The sequence below is a fragment of the Amyelois transitella genome, chromosome 3 (genome assembly GCF_032362555.1).
Source record: "Amyelois transitella isolate CPQ chromosome 3, ilAmyTran1.1, whole genome shotgun sequence".
NCBI classification, from domain to species: Eukaryota; Metazoa; Arthropoda; class Insecta; order Lepidoptera; family Pyralidae; genus Amyelois; species Amyelois transitella.
This window is the reverse complement of record NC_083506.1, coordinates 5,212,151-5,231,868: the sequence shown is the minus strand read 5'-3', so window position 1 is coordinate 5,231,868 and position 19,718 is coordinate 5,212,151. Positions and strand designations below refer to the sequence as shown.

At 33.4% G+C, this 19,718-nt stretch overlaps 2 protein-coding genes across 7 annotated transcripts; one reads left to right on the top strand and one right to left on the bottom strand.

Moving 5' to 3' along the window:
* Positions 1–996: 996 nt before the first annotated feature.
* LOC106138189 (metallo-beta-lactamase domain-containing protein 1) lies at positions 997–4,420 on the top strand. The gene is made up of 4 exons (XM_013339270.2): positions 997–1,252; positions 2,537–2,701; positions 3,047–3,160; positions 4,095–4,420. The coding sequence occupies exons 1-4, from the start codon at positions 1,099–1,101 to the stop codon at positions 4,307–4,309; spliced, it is 648 nt and encodes a 215-aa protein (XP_013194724.1). The 5' UTR covers positions 997–1,098; the 3' UTR covers positions 4,310–4,420.
* LOC106138187 (sodium/hydrogen exchanger 6) lies at positions 4,401–17,329 on the bottom strand. 6 transcript variants are annotated; one of them, XM_060952242.1, is made up of 16 exons: positions 16,798–17,329; positions 14,939–15,094; positions 14,313–14,473; positions 14,010–14,225; positions 13,421–13,494; positions 12,398–12,544; positions 11,432–11,532; positions 10,117–10,319; positions 9,699–9,810; positions 9,256–9,415; positions 8,875–8,926; positions 8,280–8,309; positions 7,696–7,764; positions 6,609–6,785; positions 6,068–6,151; positions 4,401–5,642 (listed from the first exon to the last, which is right to left on the bottom strand). In XM_060952242.1, exons 1-16 carry the CDS (start codon positions 17,021–17,023, stop codon positions 5,604–5,606), a joined length of 2,007 nt encoding a protein of 668 aa, XP_060808225.1. In that variant the 5' UTR covers positions 17,024–17,329; the 3' UTR covers positions 4,401–5,603. The 6 variants fall into 6 exon arrangements, with proteins under 6 accessions (XP_060808225.1, XP_060808220.1, XP_060808239.1 ...); XM_060952237.1 differs by lacking the exon at positions 7,696–7,764 and adding an exon at positions 7,178–7,249 and having other exon boundaries at positions 16,798–17,303; XM_060952256.1 differs by lacking the exon at positions 8,280–8,309 and having other exon boundaries at positions 16,798–17,325.
* Positions 17,330–19,718: the final 2,389 nt, after the last annotated feature.

Below are 19,718 nucleotides of genomic sequence, written 5' to 3'. Positions count from 1 at the left end.
ACTAATGTCGCTATTAGACTATTCGATATTATGACTGTCAGTCTTAAAACGAATAGTGTAAAGAGTTAGATAGTTAGACTCTTATTTCCGACTGTAAGACCGGGCTTGATGAGTCTTACTGTTGACGAGTCTGATAATCGAATAGTGTATAAGAGTTAGACCGTTCAGTCTGCGCTCGCGAATACAGGAAGTGGATGTCAAGAAAATGTTGTGCCTATTATTATATATACATACATGTGCTTATTAATGTATACGAATACACACATTTATAATCAGGCAATGCGAAAGTTTATACATACATACATATAATCACTTCCTTCCTTGCGAGGTATACAGAGCCAACAGTCTTAAAAAGACTGACGTTTAGCTGTTTGGCATAATGATAGAATTGAGATTCAAATAGTGACAGGTTGCTAGTCTGTCACCTAAACAAAGAATCCCAAGTTTACAAGCCTTTATTAGTATTATATTAAAGTTTATAAGTATCAAAAATGGCGTGTTTTACAAAAAAGAGATAATTTCACGTATCCTTGATTTATATCATAAACAGAAACGATAGAAACATACATTGATGTAGTCATGTCTATATCCCTTGCGGGGTAGACAGAGCCAACAGTCCTGAAGAGACTGATAGGCCATGTTCTGCTGTACTGTATGGCTTAATTATAAAATTGAGGTTCAAATATTGACAGGTAAAAACATCGCCATAAAAATCCGAAGTAATTTAGTCGCCTCTTATGACATCCGTGCGAAAGTGATGGAGTGGCCGTATTTTAATGTGCTGAGACCCACACGGCATAAAAATTGACAGACCTAGAGTTTTAGGTAGAAGTGGTCATTTAAATGTATTTGTTTAAGTATGTTTGACTCAAAAATTAATTGTATAAATTAAAATAAGTTGCTACTTTCCCTTTTTTACCAATACCAACTCATTCAATGTAGGCAACTTTATTTCTAATCAAGTCGATATTCTAAGAGGCAACTCCTATTCACTATCTCTGTCAATGTCAAGGAATGTATGGGTTGAGGTTATGTTGTTGTTTTTGATTTCAATATCCAATATCCTTTTATTTTGATTTGAAGTGATGTCTTATTTTCATGATGAGTGAAATTGTAGTATTATATGAAGGATATTCAATTAATAGTGGCAAAGATGAGGTGATTGCAAACTGCAGTTGTACTTTAGTAAAGGGTCCTCATAATATAATTGTGGATACTATGACTTCTTGGGACGCTGATAAAATTTTAAAAGGTATGATCAATAATTTCTTAATTCTTTGCTTAAAAATATTAGGCTGACTGTATTTATATATTAAAAAATCGCTAGGTCTAGAAATTTGGCATGTGCAATAGGGTTTCCCGAAATGCACGCGGGTACGGCAATTAGCGGGTTGTTTTGTATTACGCGGAAAGCGCTGCGGGCTAGAGGTGTAAAAGTAACGAGAAAAAGCAAACCCGTATGTATTCGTTACTTTTAAAATGAGTACTCGTTACTATCGTATCGTTACGTTACTCGTTACTTTTGATACCTCAGTATAACCCAACAAAACGAATCGATTCGTATTTTGTATAGTTTGATACGGGTGTCGAACTGCAAATGAAGTATTGACAGAATCTCTAAATTATAATGAAAAAGCAACACTGTCAAACTTATTTAATGACAAAAACATTTCGAGAACAAAAATCTTTTATTTTTAAACTGAAATTAGACATATTAAACGGATGACGGCCTCTGTGGCTCAGCGGTAGTACGCTTGTCTGTGACACCGGAGGTCCCGGGTTCGAATCCCGGCCAGGGCATGATGAGAAAAGAACTTTTTCTGATTGGCCTGGGTCTTGGATGTTTATCTATATAAGTATTTATTATAAAATATAGTATCGTTGAGTTAGTATCTCGTAACACAAGTCTCGAACTTACTTCGAGGCTAACTCAATCAGTGTAATTTGTCCCGTATATATTTATTATTTATTATATTTATTTAAACAAAAACATATTCTAAACAACAGAATCATTTGTTCTTAAACTGAATTTAGACATATTAAATAAAACCATATTTTAAACAACAGAATCTTTTGTTCTTGAACTAAAATTAGACGTATTAAATAAAAACATAATGTTAAACAAATCAAAAACTATTTGTTAAGCTTCATCCCTAATTATAATATCGTTCCCTTAGCAACAATCATTAACAGTCATTGTTCTTTTGTATTTTGTTATTGTAACGTACGGTTTTGAATGAAGCGTGCGCAATGTGCGCATGCGTGAAATGAACCCATTATACAAAAAAATGCGAGTAACGAAATCGTGCGATTAACGAAATACATTCGAGAGTAACGTTTCGTTACTCGGTACCAGAGCGCATACCCGTTACTCAGTACCGAATACATACAGTTTGTTACAGCTCTACTGCGGGCGTACCTACATACTAGTGAAACAATCAAACCAGTGTAAAACTGGTTGATTGTTTTATTATTTAAAATACTTTAATCTACATTCAAGTTCTAATTTACAATTTTTTGTGTATGTTTTTCACAGCATTAAATCAATGGAACATTACTTCGGATGACATAAATATTGTAGTATCCACCCATGGCCATTCAGATCATATAGGAAATAACAACCTTTTCATGAAAGCTAAACACATTGTTGGGTTTAGTATTTCATTTAAAGATAAATATTATTTACATGCATTTGACAAAGGTAAGTTAAATGTGTATAAATGTATTTAGAAATTACAGAATTTAACTTACTATTATAAAAAATTAAAGAACTTATGGTTATAAAAAGAAGCAATTTCCTCCTGGTGATATATTAGTTACATTCTCACTTCTCCAAGAGGAACCTAAGGTGCACATTTACTCAAACCATAATAAGCAGTTACGTAAGTCAGGCCTTGACTTCAAACTACTCCTGTCTCACCTCCACAAATGTTGCAGGAAAACCTTACCCCTGTTGAATTATGGGCATCATCCAGTTGTCTGAATGTGCAGGTTGCCTAATGATATTTTCCCTCACTGTAAGATTGACCTTTTGTTTATTTAACAGGTGAAGAATATATCATTAATGACAGTGTAAAAGTCATACCAACTCCTGGCCACACCCTATCAGATGTTACAGTTCTTGTACACTCCAAAGATGGTGAAACAGTTGCTATTGCTGGTAAGTCTATAATAATAAACACAAGAAGGGTCCTGTCCCTTGTAGTGAAGGGTGGAACTTGATGTGACAATTGCTGTTATATTCTTTTTTATTTAATATACTACTACAACAATACATTATTATTATTAAATATGTGCCATTAGGTTCCTGGCACATTAGAAAATGACCTCTTAATTTCTTTTCAATGTGTGTTGTAAAAGGCGACTAAAAGTAGGCACATTCAAGCTGCTGTGCAGTGCTTCTGTGGTGAAGAAAAGACATTGAGTGCCAACTGCTTTTCCACATATGCAGAGCAGATTGTAAAAGTAAATCAATGAATCTTGGGATTATTAACCTAGATGGGCTAGCAACCTGTCACTATCACTGGGTCATTAAATTACATTGTTAAGTCATCCAGTTGAATGTGACCTTTCATTATTTTTGAGATTTTGGCTCTGTCTATACCATGAGGAATTAAGGCGTAATAAATATTTTACCAAAAAGTATATGATACATGGTAATACAAGTACATATATAAACATGTATTGAATACTTTTAAGTTTCCACCTTATTATTCCTGTGTGAGGTTCTAGCAGATTTCTTTTTACCAAGCTACATCATATGCCACTACTGAGCTAAAGTCCTTTCAGCATACATACATACATACGATTACGTCTATATACCTTGCAGGGTAGACAGAGTCGATGAGACTGATAGGACACTTTTAGCTGTTTGGCTTAATGAAAGATGTGAGATTCAAATAGTGACAGGTTGCCAGACCATCGCCTAAAAGAAGAATTCCAAGTTTGTAAGCCTATTCCTAAGTCGCCGTTTACAACATCCAGAAAATATAAATAAAAAAGTTCTAAGTATGCAATTGGCTAAGTTTGTTAATATGTTATACATACAATATGTTCTATTATTTTTCCTTAAACAATTGTTATGTTTATCTTAGGAGATCTTTTTGAAAAATTGGAAGATATTGAGAATCCAAATATATGGTTGGAAGCAGGCAGTGATGATCCAGTTGAACAAATGAAACATAGAGCTAAAGTTGCAGAGATGGCAGACTGGATTATACCAGGTCATGGACCACAATTTAAGGTGACTAATAGAATAAGGGACTTATTAAAAAATCAAGTAAAGGATACACCATTGATCAAGAAGTGATATAAGTTGTTTTAAATTTTCTATTGTTATATGTTAGTCAAAGGAAATATTAGCATTTTATTGCAGGCCACAATTGTAAATAAAAGCAAAATATTTCAAAATTTATTTAATAATTGCATAAACAAAATTACAGTCGCTCGCAATGTTCACATTTTGTATACAATTTTTTTTGTATAAACTACAAACCACAAACATTATGTTGACATAAAAAAAACCCTGTGAAATTATGCCTGTCCTAATATGCTGGAAATATTTTAATAAAGACTTATGTGAACAACTTAAGTTTCATTTAACATTTTTTGTCATTGTGAGAAGTTTCCACAAAGAATAAAACATCGTGTTTATAAATACAAGAAAGCTATTTATAAAGCTCCAGAAATAGAATTGAGACAGAAACATATAGATTATACCTTACTTATTTCTAATATTAAGTAGAATTTCAAAATTTTCTTAGGGAATACACATCAAACAGACGGTTTTAAAAACCTCTATATATTTATACTCCGAAAAATAAAATATTATAACAAAAACAAACAAGAAATCGTCATCTAATTAAATTAGGAATACTTTTGACCATTGTATGGACGCAATTTTTTTTAATAAGTAAAAATGTTAAATTTAAAATATATCGCAGGTCCAGCAAAGCGCAAACATCAGATCATTCGAGGCTATGATGAAAATAATAATAATCAGAAATGATATTCCGCTACATACTACTACAATTTATTTAAGTAGGTAGTATTATTTAAACTAATTCTATGATAACTAGTTCTATTTTAGTGAGCTTTTATGGTCCACTGTTTAGTTACTGAAAAAAAGAACAAATATATCTATATTTACGAAGGACAACTGAAAAATTTATAGTCCCAATAACAGTTTGATTCCAGTCCTTGTTTAAAAAAATATCACATTTCCATGAAATAGCAAAACATTTGCCGATTGTATTAGTAAACATCACTGCTATGCTGAGTTAAAAGGAAAATTCACATCCAACATAAAATCCTTTTTGGGCGTTGATATATCAATAAATATTTACAATTCTTCCTTTTAATAACACTGACCGTGCAGAAGCTATACGTACAAACATACAAACTGTGGCACACATAGCTTAGAACATGATGTCTTTAAAAGCATTTTATATGTTACTTCCTGTGATACCTTCCACCGAGATTCTCGTGTCCACGTGTCCAGGCCACAATTGCTGCGTGCAATGTCAAAATATTTCATCTATGAATTTTTGCTAAAACCTTAATTCAATTTATATCACAGCCGATATTCACTAACGCTACAATGATTAGACATGCCCATATCCGTTCCGAACATTAATTGATAGCTGCAACCAAAACAGAAATATATATATATTTAACAGAAATCAAATATACTTACATACATAATACATAAATTTCCTTTTTTTCAATCGCACGGAAAACAGTATTATTGATGTTGCATCAATCAAATTATTTTGACACACATACCTTTCTTAATTGCGATTTTATCTTACTCTATTTAATAAGGGAGTAAATGCTTCATAATTCGATAAGTACAATAATACTTTTTCAGTTTATCATTAGACTTTGTTTTTCTGTCACTCTATAAAGGTAATATAGTTTTCAATAAAATTAATGCTGCTTTATGAAAAACGAGGCGATTGTCCTTACTTAAAACTAAACAGACTCAAAAAGCAAATCAAAATTAAAATTATAAAAACGAAGGTTTTCAATATGAATACAGGTACAGTTTTGTCCTAAGTATATTTACCTGAGGGTCAATACTTGTTGGCACTGGTTGAGGCTCGTCGATGCAAAGGTCCGAGTCAGAGTCTGTTCTGCGTAGGTTGTTGTCCTGAAAGCGAACAGGCTATATTAGAACTTAGTTCATTAACTATGAAAACCTAAATTATCCATTGGATTTTAGCTTCATAATTTTTTCAAATACATATATTGAAAGTATGGTTGAGTAGCCTTATTATATAGTTTATAAATGAATGGATGCCCGAGTACGTTCGAAAAGTTGACTTTGAATTATTCGATAAAGTCAGAGCATTAAAATATTAGTAACATCAAAAAACTGTTTTAGCAACCACCATGCCATTAAAAAGATTTTTCGTTCATCAGTTACATATTGTATGGAATAGAGAGATCCTTAGTAATTTCATATTTCTAAATCATACTGTAAAATGTTGTTGTGCAATCGGTTCATTAGTATTTAATTTATTACCGATTAAAATAGCTGTCATTTTTGTCACTTGTCTTCGGAACCCTAAAAGAATGAAAATGCAACTAACTTAGTAAGTACTTACTCCTTGGGTGTATTGATGTGTGGTTGTGAGTACACGGGCGATAGGTCTCATGAACCCGGGCAGGGTGTCTGTGAGCGGGGGCCTCGCGTGTGTCAGCAGCGGCTTCAGCAGTTTGGAGTCCACTGCCCCCCACAATCGGGCCAAGCGGGCTTTCTCCCCTCCTTCACGTGGCGTCTCCTACGAAACCATAAAGCGATCAATTGCGAAGTTTTGAACTCACTCCCGACGCATGCGACCGATTTGATTTGTATGGAAATGTATGAAGGAACTCTTTTTGCCTTATTTTGATAACGATAAATAATTCTACGCGACAAGGTGAGGAGGGGTGGTGTCGCGTTGTGTCGCTAGTGAATTCAGATTAAGTTTATGATTTAATTTTAATTTCAATATGATTGCTTTATATTTAAATTCTAAGTGTAAAATAACTGATTCATAACTAAATATGGAGTTTGACGACAACCATATACAAGTACATGCTGCACGTGCGTAACATGCGTTGCTTTATTATTATGTAGTAATATGAGAGGTGAGATGGTATTAAATTAAATGAATGTTATTATAATACATACTTCGTATTTTAGTTGCCAAGGCATAACCACTGCACTATCTCCTTTGTCCCACTTAACTACCATGCGGCCGTTCTAAATATTGAAAAAAGAAAAGCAAAAAGAACCAAATAAATATTGAAGATTGGGAAGGAAATACCTATAACAAGTATAATAAGTACATGCTATTTTGTTTTAAGTGGCCAAAAGTGCTGTTAAAATTTGTACATTCTGTGCACTGTATTATACTTGTTAAAAAGTGTTACAATGATTATAGGAAAGAATATTTTTAACAATTTCATCAGAAAGTACAATCAAGTAAAAAACTGTTACTAAAGAATTCAAAAAATGTTTTTCAGAATTCCAACATGGCCTAAATTCCTTTATTAATCATTAATTAAAGAATATTATGAAAATATATACACTGGAATAAAATTGTTAGAAAATAGTCTTTTCAATTCCCAACCGGTTAGTATACATACATGGTACGCGTGCAATTATTGTTATATTAAAATGCGTGCATTGATATTTATTAGTCTTACTGTCGCCCTGTCGCAACTGGCCGGTTGCGTGGAATCCAAATTTCGAAGCCCGAATCCTATGTCTCCGGGCTGAACAACAAATATGTTTTAGTATACAAACATGGTTATATCGTGTCTCCTATTATTTTCTTTATTCATATGACGGTCCATACATAAACTAGTATTATAGACACTGTTAGTGCTTGCCATTTTGCTAGCGCTATTAATCTTAAATTGATTTTTGTCATGCTTATATTCCTTTCTGCAACGTAAAAGTAATACAAGTTCTAATTTTGTTTGCGTCGTCCTAAAACGCGAACATTGAGGTGAGGTTAGGAGGGATTATAACACTTGTGCAAAACGCTGCCCTTTTGGCTATTGACCAAAAATCTATTGTATTTTATCAGGTAAGACACCAACATAAAACATATGGATATTTTAAAGCTGCTTTGGATAAATGAAAAGGACTTAAATATTCAATTGTAAAGTTCCCATTTTTAAAGTTACAAAAGCAAAAAAATAATTGTATATATGAAGATGTCAAGGGTGATGAGTTAACACATAAAGCGGCATATAGTGCGTTATCGTGTCTATACAGTACGTACCGATCCCCCAGTGTCCGTGGCCTGGTACAGCTGCCACAACAATGTGTTATTAATTACATGCGCAGCATTTTCCCTAACTTTGTGCAGTTCTATATGCAAACAACTGTACCCGAACGAATGACATTGGGTTAATTATATTTACATCTTGATTTAGTAAATAATCTAACTTAAGCTTCTCATTTACAAATCAAACACTTCTTGGTGTCGGTACACTCGTTCGAACAGTGTGTATGAATTTAATGGTTGCAGGCAAATTTTGTTATGATATCTAATATCACTTGCACATTCTAATGAGCAATTACTTGTGGTCAGATTGGTATTTACGATGAAGTGCCTGCTTGTCAAATAAGCGGCATTTTATCAAATCTAAATGAGAAATTAAGCAAAAGTATAAATAATATTAGCTTAGACATAACATAGGGTAAAACAAAGCAACACAGACAATGTGATTTATCACCACCACGATTTAATATTTTTAAATTATTTCGATTAAATTTCGAAAACTTTTTACTAGTTAATTGTAAAAATTACTACAGCTGTAAAAGTGCAAATTAAATGAGAAAGAACAGTAATGTGCAAATGACAAAATACTTACACTTCTTACGTCGCGGTAAGGCAGAGCGTCGCTTTCGTCGTTTTGTCCTTGTCTAAAAATAAATCATTTAATGTCAATTCCTCCTACCCACGACCAGTAGCTTAGGCTGTACGTTATCACTTAGTATCTGACAGATTCTGCCTGATTTCTTCTGATTTATAACTTTCCCTTAGCCAGGAAAAAGGCGTAATTTTATGTATTCGCATTCTAGCTTTTGCGGGGGGCTTCGCTTCAGTGGGAATTACTAGAAGAAGTAGCCTTTGTTACTCTTGAAGGTTTCGCCAATGTCTACCATAAATTTTTATTTCATATAAGCATAGTAGTGTTTGAGTTACAAACAAAAACAAATATTTTCTTTATGGATTGATGCCCGCTACGTACCCGGTGGGTATACGAAGATAAGCGAGCGCGTGTGTCGCCGCGCCGCCTTGAAGGACGACCGTGGCGATGACGATGAGCGACGTGGTTGTCAACATGGCTTGGCGGGCATCCGATACCGTGTTGCGAATAGCTAGGGCGAACGACATCGCTCCCCTGAGGCCTGAATACAGTATTTTTTATATTTAAATTTTTATTATAAAGCAAAAAATTTTTCAAGACAGAAAGCGGTGGTATTGCAAAGAGATTTGTTCCTTTTGTATGAAAGCTGGCATAAAAACTCGTCGCCCCCGCGAGATAAAATGTACCAGAAAGTTTTTATTGCTATATGAAAATAAGCTCTTTTTTATACTGGAGGACATTTTGTTTTCATCTCCATTCACAACAATAATAAAATTCCTGATAATGTCATTTATCACGGAGTTCGGCGAGTCAGTGTTACTTACCAGAGAAAAACAACATGTGTTGGAAGTTCATTGGTATCGGTGGTTTTCGTCCGAGATTTAAGAGGAACGATAAGGGATAAATGTTCACAGCCCGACCGAGAGTTGAAGTCACCTGATTCAGGGATTAAGGAAATCTTTTTTTTAATAATCTTACGCGAAATTCAAAAGTCAAACAAGGGATAAGCTTTTAGGTCCGTTAGGGATTTTATTCATTAAGCGATAGGGTAACAATTTGATACCGCGAGAGAAAAGACGTGTTTTTTAGACATAGTGTTCATGCCACTCTGATTTGTTTACATCATAAATAGTTTTAAAAACAGGCACCTATTTAAAACAGTATAGCGATGAATTTGCAAGAAAAAAATACTTATAAATAATTTTTCGAGCGCAAATGAATGCTCAATACAGAAAAGGATACAAATCCGGCGATGATGAACCAGGGATCGAAGTGATGCTTTGGGAAGGTGAACATTGAAACGCCGATGTATGTGAATATGAAGTTCTCCGCCAGAAAGTTGAGCAACTCGAACAGTTGCTTGGTGCGGTTGCGCGAGTCCGACGATAGGTTGTTGTACGTGTAGTGAGCTTGGCATATCCCGCAGAATAGCACCGCCACAACGCCTGTAAAACAATATTAAATCATAAACTATTTTATGATCCTTTTTTATTTCATTACTAGCTTTTACCCGCAGCTTCTTCCGCGAGAATTTTGCGCCATCTATAAAATTTTTAAGAAGATTAATTCAGTAGACCCGTGAAGTGGTAACAAACAAACAAATAAACTAACTTTCGCATTTACAATATTAGTTGGGTTTGTTTATGTACCTTCTTATGTTTATATTGTAACTTTTATGTATGTGCTGAAGAGATTCAAAGAATAAAAATACAAGCTATAAGGAATAACGCCAACGGACGATAGAGTATGTAAGTATGCAATTAATAGTTCTTAAAGACGGTTAATGTACATAGACCCTTCAGACTACGAGACTTGTAAAAATACTTAATGGAACTCGTAACCTGATACATACTTCTATCAATGATACTGAGTCATTGGTGCGTCTGGTTCTGTTTCGACCTAGATATGATTAAATTATGTTGATTCATTGATAAAGAGTGATATGACCTTTGAATGAGTGGAGGTGGCTATCTATCGATATATTTTAAACACGTTTTTATTATCTAGTGCGGTTTTTCCAAGACAATTTATGTTTATAATCATGTCACAAAAGGATAATTTTGCGAGATAATTTATGTTTATAGTCGTGTCATAAAAAATATTCTGTATTTAATTTTACATGGACGAAATCTATCTTATAAGCTCTTTACTTTTGGCAAAACCATTGCTTAAAAAATTATATTATTTACTCCCGTTGAAATAAAACTATGGTGTATGTAGCATTGACAACACACCTGAGATACATTTTATATTATCTACATGTACTGCCATTTGGGGGATTCGATAAATTATTTCAAGAAATTAGGACTATTATTTTCACAGATTCTGCAGTAGACAAGACCCCTACGCATTGGCTTATGGGCTCCCATGACCTTTATACTCTTATTATTTGTGTTGACGTAACTCTAGCGGCTTAGAGAGAGTATGAAAATGAATAAAACGAGAGAACTATCTAGGTATCGTGGTAAGTGGAATGATGTAATCCCTTCCTACCTCTTCGGGATAGAGGAATGATTTTATATATTTCATTTCAGAGCTTATATAAAAACGTATCTACCTGTTAATTCCCATACTTCAGCTATCAGGAAAGCGGCGTACGACATGAGCACAAACAGCGCTGACTCCAACAGAGGCCATTCGCGCACGTGAGTGAACTTCGTCATGTGAATATCAGTTAAGGACATATTGCACTCTTCCAACCAACAACAATCAGTGATAAAAAATATGGAAATGTCGCCACAGCATTGTTCAGTGGTATCATGAATATAAATATATATGGGACAGATTACACAGATTGAGGTAGCCTCGAAGCAAGTAAGTTCGGTCTTGTGTTACTATTCTAACTCAACGATACTATATTTTATAATAAATACTTATAAACATAAACATCCAAGACCTATTCCCATCAGAGAAAGTTCGTTTCTTATCATGCCATGGCCGGGATTCGAACCTTGGACCTCCTGTGTCACAGACGTGGCTGTCAATAAAAAATAAGGGAGACGCTTCGTGTAAACTTGACTTATCCAATCTAGGATTGTGTTTATAGGCAGACCCCGTGTATCTATTAAGGCGAGGTTGCAACAGATACAACGCTAGAAGGGGGATGTTTAGTGTTAGACCTTTTTCTTTAGATGTGCCGCAGTCGAATAAGAGACACTATACCTACTGGCAGGCAATTTTTGGATAATATTTCCTTAACGACAGTATGTTGTCGCATATCTGGCGTTTATTTTGTTTCCTTGTTTGTTTTTTCAATTATCTTATCAACTTATTTTCGATAGGAAATTGAATTTGAAATGCCGGCCCGGCACTGACGACAACATTAATGTGGACAATGTGCATTTGTCCACGATGTATATTAAAAATAAATACGCTTTGGATATAATGTTATGTTGACGTCAATAAGTGATACCTACCTTGTATCCAATTTTGAAAATAAATCTAATCTATCCTAACATGAAAGCACATTTGATATTGCAATCCTGGCATTATGTGACTGAGCTATTTTTATACTTCTTAAAAGGATATCAATGCTGTCAGACAGCCCATCAAAGCGCCGATAAGTAGCGAGAGACTGAAAATCCCGATGAAGTCACCAATGGCTGCCAAGAAAGCAGTTATTTCAAAGCCACCATCGTTAGAGTACCGTTTTTCGTAATTTTGTATAGCACTGGAATAAAAATAATATTTGTGTTAGGCACTAGATATGTCAATAGTTCTTTCTTAAATCTGAGTTGTGGAATATCCATTCAATCGTTTCAACTTTCTTAAGGTTAAGAATATAAAAGAGAAAACGTACGGAATTCTACAAAAAGGAACCCCTTTTTATATTCCAAAATTTAAAGTCAAAAAATATTGCCGTGTGTTTCCCGACATTTAAGAATGGGACTGCTCCATATGTTAAGAGTAATTAACGGAAAGGCTAATAAACTTGGAATTCTTCTTGTAGGCGATGGGCTGACCGGGCAACCTGACACTAGTATTCTTAAACCAAACAGCTGAATGTGGCCTTTCAGTCTTTTCAAGATTTAAACGTGATTGTATGTATGTATTCATTATAAATTATTTGAGGTGACTTTTTAGCCATGCCTGGTCCATGTTATTTTGTAGTCATTGCGTAATGTTTAGCGCGGTCATGATTCATATGAAAACTATGAAACAATTTGCTGGAAAAGTGTCAAATCACTGTCCAATGACAACAATCTTTAGATGAGTATATTATCTAAAAATGTATTTGTTCGATAGGTACAGCTATTTGTATTTGTCCGGATTTCGGTGTCCTCGTTGACATACAAATTATCATTCGCAATGTTATAAATACGTATTGATTTAATTAATACTTTAAATTAATACAACCATTACTATTTATCCTCATTGTTAACAAACACATGAAATGAAGTGGGACAGAATATTTTTTTTACATGAATTGGATCTCGATTTTATAATAAAGCCACACAGCTTATGCTAGACTTTTGGCTCTATTTACTCCGTAAATAAATATAAGACGCGATTATCTGTTTGTATGTATTAAAAAAAAAAATCTTACCCGCTAAGTACTAATGCTACAGCATCATTGAGAACGCTCTCGCCGAAAATCATGGCGTACAAATTAACATCAACCTGAAAACGAACCAATTGATAAAACAATACATTTTATTATATGAGTGTGGTTTCATAGTACTGATAATATGTAATTTAATTATTGACAGGATTATAATAGTCTGAGAAACAACATTAAAATAGTACAGAAGGTTAAGTCTATCTGTTCAAGTTCATGTCCAATAGAATAAAATTAATGCCTAGTTATATTTTATTTGTTGTAAATGTGACCTAATTAAACATTTGTACAATACCGAATAATTATTGTTGTATGCTTTCTTGGTTACTTAATATTTTTTACTTTAATTTATGAGTTTAATTACCCTGATTTTAGATAAGATAACGAAACTTATTTGACAAATTTAAAATCAATGTAATAAGAATGTGTAAATGTGTAAATAGATAATATTTTCCTTATTCCGAAGAAGATAAATAAATGCAAAAGCAATCCAATTACAATTTTAGAAACAACTTACTTTTAGACTGATTATTCATTTGCTTTGTGTGCTGATATTTTCTGAGAAACAAAAACTTACCTTTAACTGGGAAAATATAGCTAATACTGTGAGTGGATCAGTTGGCGAGATGAGAGCACCGAAGTACAGAGTGTCCAGAAATGTGAAGCTGGAGGCCAAGGAAGCTGGCATCAACTGCACACAGCCATACATCAGAGATCCAATAACTAACGCCGATAAAGCTGTGCCCACCATTGCAAATGTTAATATTGCACCAAGGTTACGAAAGAAATATTTCTGGAAAAAAAAAGGGAAAACAATTAAAGTACACTAAATTTTTAAAAGTTTGTTTTATTCAATGATCAGTGGTATGAATAAACTTACCCTTTTCAAGCAATACCCCGCATGAAAGATAATTGGAGGTAAAATTATATTGAAGAAAATTTCTGGGTCAAATGTGGCTTTAAGATCTATTTCATTTTGTTCCACATTCACTATCTCACCCCTAAAGCTGTAAGCATAGGTTTTATTTGGTATGGGAACCTCTGAAAAAATAAACAAGTTATTTGAGATGATGAATGTGAGCTAATTATTTATTAGTGTTAAAAATAGTTGTTAGGTACCATGGTAGATTGTACTTGAAACATTATGTTATATTTGTCAGTTTTCATAAATAAGTAAGGTATGTAGGTAACACACTTGGGTTATGTTTCTTGTTTTCTTGAGACTTTTATTTCATTTAGTAAATATAACATTTGATTTTGCACAATATAGATACAATCTAATGCTAAAGGAAAAAATTACCTTCTATTCATAATAAGTTATCATGGTAAAATTGAGTACTTAATGGTTAATTTTAGGATAGGTACCTCAGCAATCTAGTAAAGTGTATCATCTAAGAAAAATATGTACAATGGTGGACTTATCCCAATCGGGATTGTTATTGTGTAATAGTTATTGGGAAAAAAATACTTATTTACTTGTAAAATTGACAATATAAATTCACTTACCGCCAGATGCGATCTGGATCTTGTCTGGGAAATGGAACCGCAGCATGTCAGGTGGCACTGACAAGTTGTACTTGGTGTCTGGTGCTGGGTGCACATCAATGTGAGTGACTTGGTTTGTCGTGCCTGCATATCTTATTATTGCCCCTACTATAAGACCTGTTAACACATTTGAGTACCTATTTAACAGACAAGTAACTCATGTTTTAATAGTTTAAATAAGGAGTTATAATTGAAAGTAGGGTGATTGCGCTGGTTTTCGTCCAATTAGCGGAGTTGCTAGCTTTCAGACGTAAAAATAATATGATAAAGTATCCTAATTAAAATAGCTCATATTTGTTTAAATACCTCATATAGTCTATTTTTGATAAAAATAAAGAAACTTTTAATTATAACTACATTGTTTTTTATATAAATAATTAAATGTTAAATGGCAGATTTCACTAGTTTTCGTCCAAAAAATTTGGTTTTCGCCCTGGTGTGATCTAGTTTCCGTCCAATATGTAAAAAAGAGTAAAAATGCAATGTTAAATAAAAACTGTCTTTATAATCTTTTATTTAATCAACAAAAATATTTATTCTTCATCAGTAGATTTCCTGCTTTTTTTATTTCCCCGAATCCATCTATAACAATTAATTTCATAGTTTAGTACCTACTAGAAATACCTGTACGAATTAACAAGAAAATGTGTTAGAAGTAGATTCCACACTATTATGGACGAAAACTAATACAAAAAAAATTGCTGTTTAGTTTTCGTCCATGCCATTTAAACATTTTTTTAAACAAGCAATACTGAGAAATTATTGGACGTTAACTAAATATCTTGTCAAATAGCCAATAAAGTTCATATCTAAAGAAAACACATATTTTTTTATAGGTCTGAAAAAGTAAAATGAACATTCCAAATATTTAGCTTGCTGTTTTAGTTTCCGTCCACGTGGACGGATACCAAATAATTGGTAAAATAGGCATGTCAGTATTGGTCCGCAAACTTTTACTAAGATTACTACAAAAACATTGTAAAATAACCTGAACATAATGTTAGTTATACTCTTAAATATCCTTACATGCCAAAATATTACCCAATCTATGTGAAATAGTCATAAAACCCACCACGGAGTGTTCCTGCACCAGCTATTTTTTTTGTATCGGCAATGACGTCTACGCAACACGAACACATGCCGGCCACTGAGTTTAATTTTTTCGAAGTTTTCACTTGACAAATTGGATTTTGTGATTGTTAGAACTGTTGCTTAAGTATGAAGGATCATGACAAGTTGCAACATGCGTGCATAGGTGTGTTTATATTCTTTTTATATGCGTTTAAAAGTGAAATGGACGAAAAGTAGAACTGGACGCCAAACCAGCGCAATTACCCTATTAGATGTTCTTATGATTCAATTTCTCTCTTTAAAGTTGAATACATACATACATACATATAATCACGTCGATATCCCTTGCGGGGTAGGCAGAGCCAACAGTCTTGTAAAGACTAATAGGCCACATTCAGCTATTCGGCTTTAAGATAGAATTGAGATTCAAATAGTGACAGGTTGCTAGCCCATCGCCTAAAAGAAGAATCCCAAGTTTATAAGCCTACCCCTCAGTCGCCTTTTACGACATCCATGGGAAAGAGATGGAGTGGTCCTATTATTTTTTCTATTGGTGGTGTGAACCACACGGCAAGTTAAAGTTGAATATAAGTGTAAAAACAAAAAAGTAGAGGAAAACCAAAGTATGATTGTAACAAAAAGAGTATCATCAAATTGGCCTTGAAAATCACATGATAAAATAATAAAAATAATGATGTAGGTACTTCGTTCTTGTTCAGAAAAACACGGTAGAAAATCGGTTATCTTACCATATATTACGGCCAATCCAGTCTCGTGGATCCAGCTCACACGTCTATGTTTAAACACCCAAATAGTTAGCACAGTAAGAGTAAGAAGACATGTATATATTAAAAGATTTAAGCTATCTATGCGGTGTAACAAACTGGCTTTTGCATCTAAGGCTATATCTGTGCCAGATCCCTGACATAATTCTAGAATGAAAAATATAAATCCAAGACAAACATAAAAATTCATTTTCTCTTCGTCAGAAATTAAGTTCGCAAAAGGAATACAAATATCACATTACAAATACCAAAATACTTAAAGCACTATCAATGGTTTAAATCTGACACTGGTGCAGTCACTGATATAGGAAATTAATTCAAATAGACAGGAACATAAGTAAAATGTAATTACGATTAGTAATTATTAAACTGTAAAGTATCCTTTCATCATCATCTGTGATTTTCGTGATCATGAAATGAAACGATGAAGTTGTAATCGTTTTAATTCAATATGATAAGTATGTTGAGTTACAAATACAGCATCTTATATCGTATTAATCATTCGCACTCATGAAATTCTCATGTGCTAGAATGAAAAAGAAAGAAATCGTAAGAGACTCTTAAAATGTATCGGATGTAAGAGACCTGTCAATGTCAACCTCAATTGTTTACAGACATTGACAAGAACACGATAAATGGAAAATAGTATTTTACATACAGCCTGTACCATCTATACTAATATTATAAAGCTGAAGAGTTTGTTTTGTTTGTTTGTTTAAACGCGCTAATCTCAGAAACTACTGAACCGATTTGAATAATTCTCTCTCACTGTTAGATAGTCTATTTATCGAGGAAGGCTATAGGCTACATTTTATCCCGGATTTCCTACGGGAAACGTCAACAATGCAGGTGAAAGTTGAATGAGTCGGCCATCTGCGAGCTTTCCACGCGAACGCTGCGCAAACCAACAAAGATATAGTAAAACAATGTACTAAAGATGTGAAGTACTCATTTTTTGCCACAAAAAAGTCCGCGAGAGCATATATCTGAGTCATCTAGTATCAAAGTCCGCTAAAATGCTGTTTCAAAAATTTAAGGAATATATAAAAAACGTTTTTTTTATATTAAATTTACCACTAAGACAAAAATACTAGCAGGTTTTGTGGATTCTACTCTGGTAATACCGGAACTAACCTTATTATTTGGAAATGCATGTTATAATTTTAAATATAACGTAAAATATTTTCATTATGGCGTATTTTGCTACGAACAATCAATTTAAAGGGAGTTTGAAACAAACGTCAAGAATTTTAGAGGGATTTGTTGCAAACAGGGACTAGAAATAAAAAGCGTTATGCAATACGGACAAGACAGTAAGTGAATAAATTTTGGTTTTAAAAATAAAACAAAATAATTAATAAAATATTAGCAGTTTTAATACTATCATTGGAAAAAGCAGGTAAAAGCATTAATGTGAATGGATTATGTCAGGTAGTGCATACCACGCATTATTCGATTTTATTCCATTGTTTATTATCAGATTGATTTTCAAGAAGCGTGGACCGTCATACGCATCATTATATCATTTATTTTTTTGCTAAACAGTATTCAATACTAAGTACGAAGTCGGTAGTTAATTTAACAATCCTTAAACGTTAAATATCAGGTTGATATTAAAATTAAATGTGAATATTAAAACTAAATATAATGAAGGTACTTTGTAAGTACGTGTTGACTGAAAAATTAATGTACCTACAATATATAACTATACTAATTACTCATTTTGCATAACACCATCAAAACACTTTGAAAGTAGTTTTACAGTAACTTTTTACCTACAGTTTTCGAGTTTCCTTAGTGCGTTTCCATGAAGGAATGTCGCGTAGTTTCTTCCGCGCTTCCTTAGGATCACATTTTTGCACAAATTGAACTAAATTCTCCATGTTTTCTTATTAAAAACAATAAAAAACCGGAGCAACCTTTCACCTGAGATAAAAAAACTGCCATACTGTTTTGAATGACACGTGATCACAATACCGCGCTGTCATTGGCTAATTTCTTTTTAGCGGATTCTGAAGTAAACAACACGTATTTTAGCGGGATTTGCAATGAAGGTAAAGTTTTGAGTGCAAATTTCTAAAGGTTTTGCCAGGTTTTGATGAGAGATGATAATGACATCATAAAAAGAATACGTCCTGGCGCCATTATTATCTATTACCTCAATTTTTATGAAAAAGTCTTTTAGCGGACTTTGAAACTAGACGCCTCATCTATCTCTTAAGGTTTACTTACAATAACCACTTTTATGTTCATTTTTTAAGGTTATTTTTTCATTATAAACATAAGTTATTTTGAAACCAATTTTCTTTAATTCAGTATTAATCCTTATCCAAATAAATATATTTATTACTTTCGGCTTTTCATGTAGACTAAAATTGCCATTTACAGTATATAAATCAGACGAATAGGTTTTGAGATATAGTCGTTATAAGCAATTTGCAGCGAAACATTTAATACGGCGAACCAGCGTTCTTTCTAATACGCGTAACCGCGTGACCCTATAATTGATAAAGCCGAGGAGGATGTTTGCAAAAATAAATATGATGCCCAAAATAACTATTCCACGCGGACGAAGTCGCGGGCACAGCTAGTACCCGATATTAGGCCAGACTTTGCTTAGGGCACAGTGTTTCTTGAATTTTTTTTTGTGTATACCTTCGGGTATCTCAACCTTTCGTTGTACAGTACCGAATTATTAAAAAATTCTTTCATACTGTGGTAACTCGAGCTGCTTTTTTCGAAAACGTTTTCCACTCTTAGGGATTTCGAACTAGAAAAAATTAAGAACGTGGCTTTAATTACATATTTAAAATAGTTAATTCTGCTGTGTAGGTATTTTGATACGGTACATACCCTTTTGGTCGCATCATGTATTTTTTTTTTAT

Coding starts and splice junctions, on each gene's coding strand:
- LOC106138187 (XM_060952237.1), bottom strand. CDS start 17,023: ATGAATTTTTATGTTTGTCTTGGATTTATATTTTTCATTCTAGAATTA. Junction 13,495..14,009: donor CTATATTTTCCCAGTTAAAG/GTAAGTTTTTGT, acceptor GTTCGTTTTCAG/GTTGATGTTAATTTGTACGC. Junction 6,786..7,177: donor CTTGGCAACTAAAATACGAA/GTATGTATTATA, acceptor ATGGTTTCGTAG/GAGACGCCACGTGAAGGAGG.
- LOC106138189 (XM_013339270.2), top strand. CDS start 1,099: ATGATGAGTGAAATTGTAGTATTATATGAAGGATATTCAATTAATAGT. Junction 1,253..2,536: donor CGCTGATAAAATTTTAAAAG/GTATGATCAATA, acceptor TGTTTTTCACAG/CATTAAATCAATGGAACATT. Junction 2,702..3,046: donor TTTACATGCATTTGACAAAG/GTAAGTTAAATG, acceptor TTTATTTAACAG/GTGAAGAATATATCATTAAT.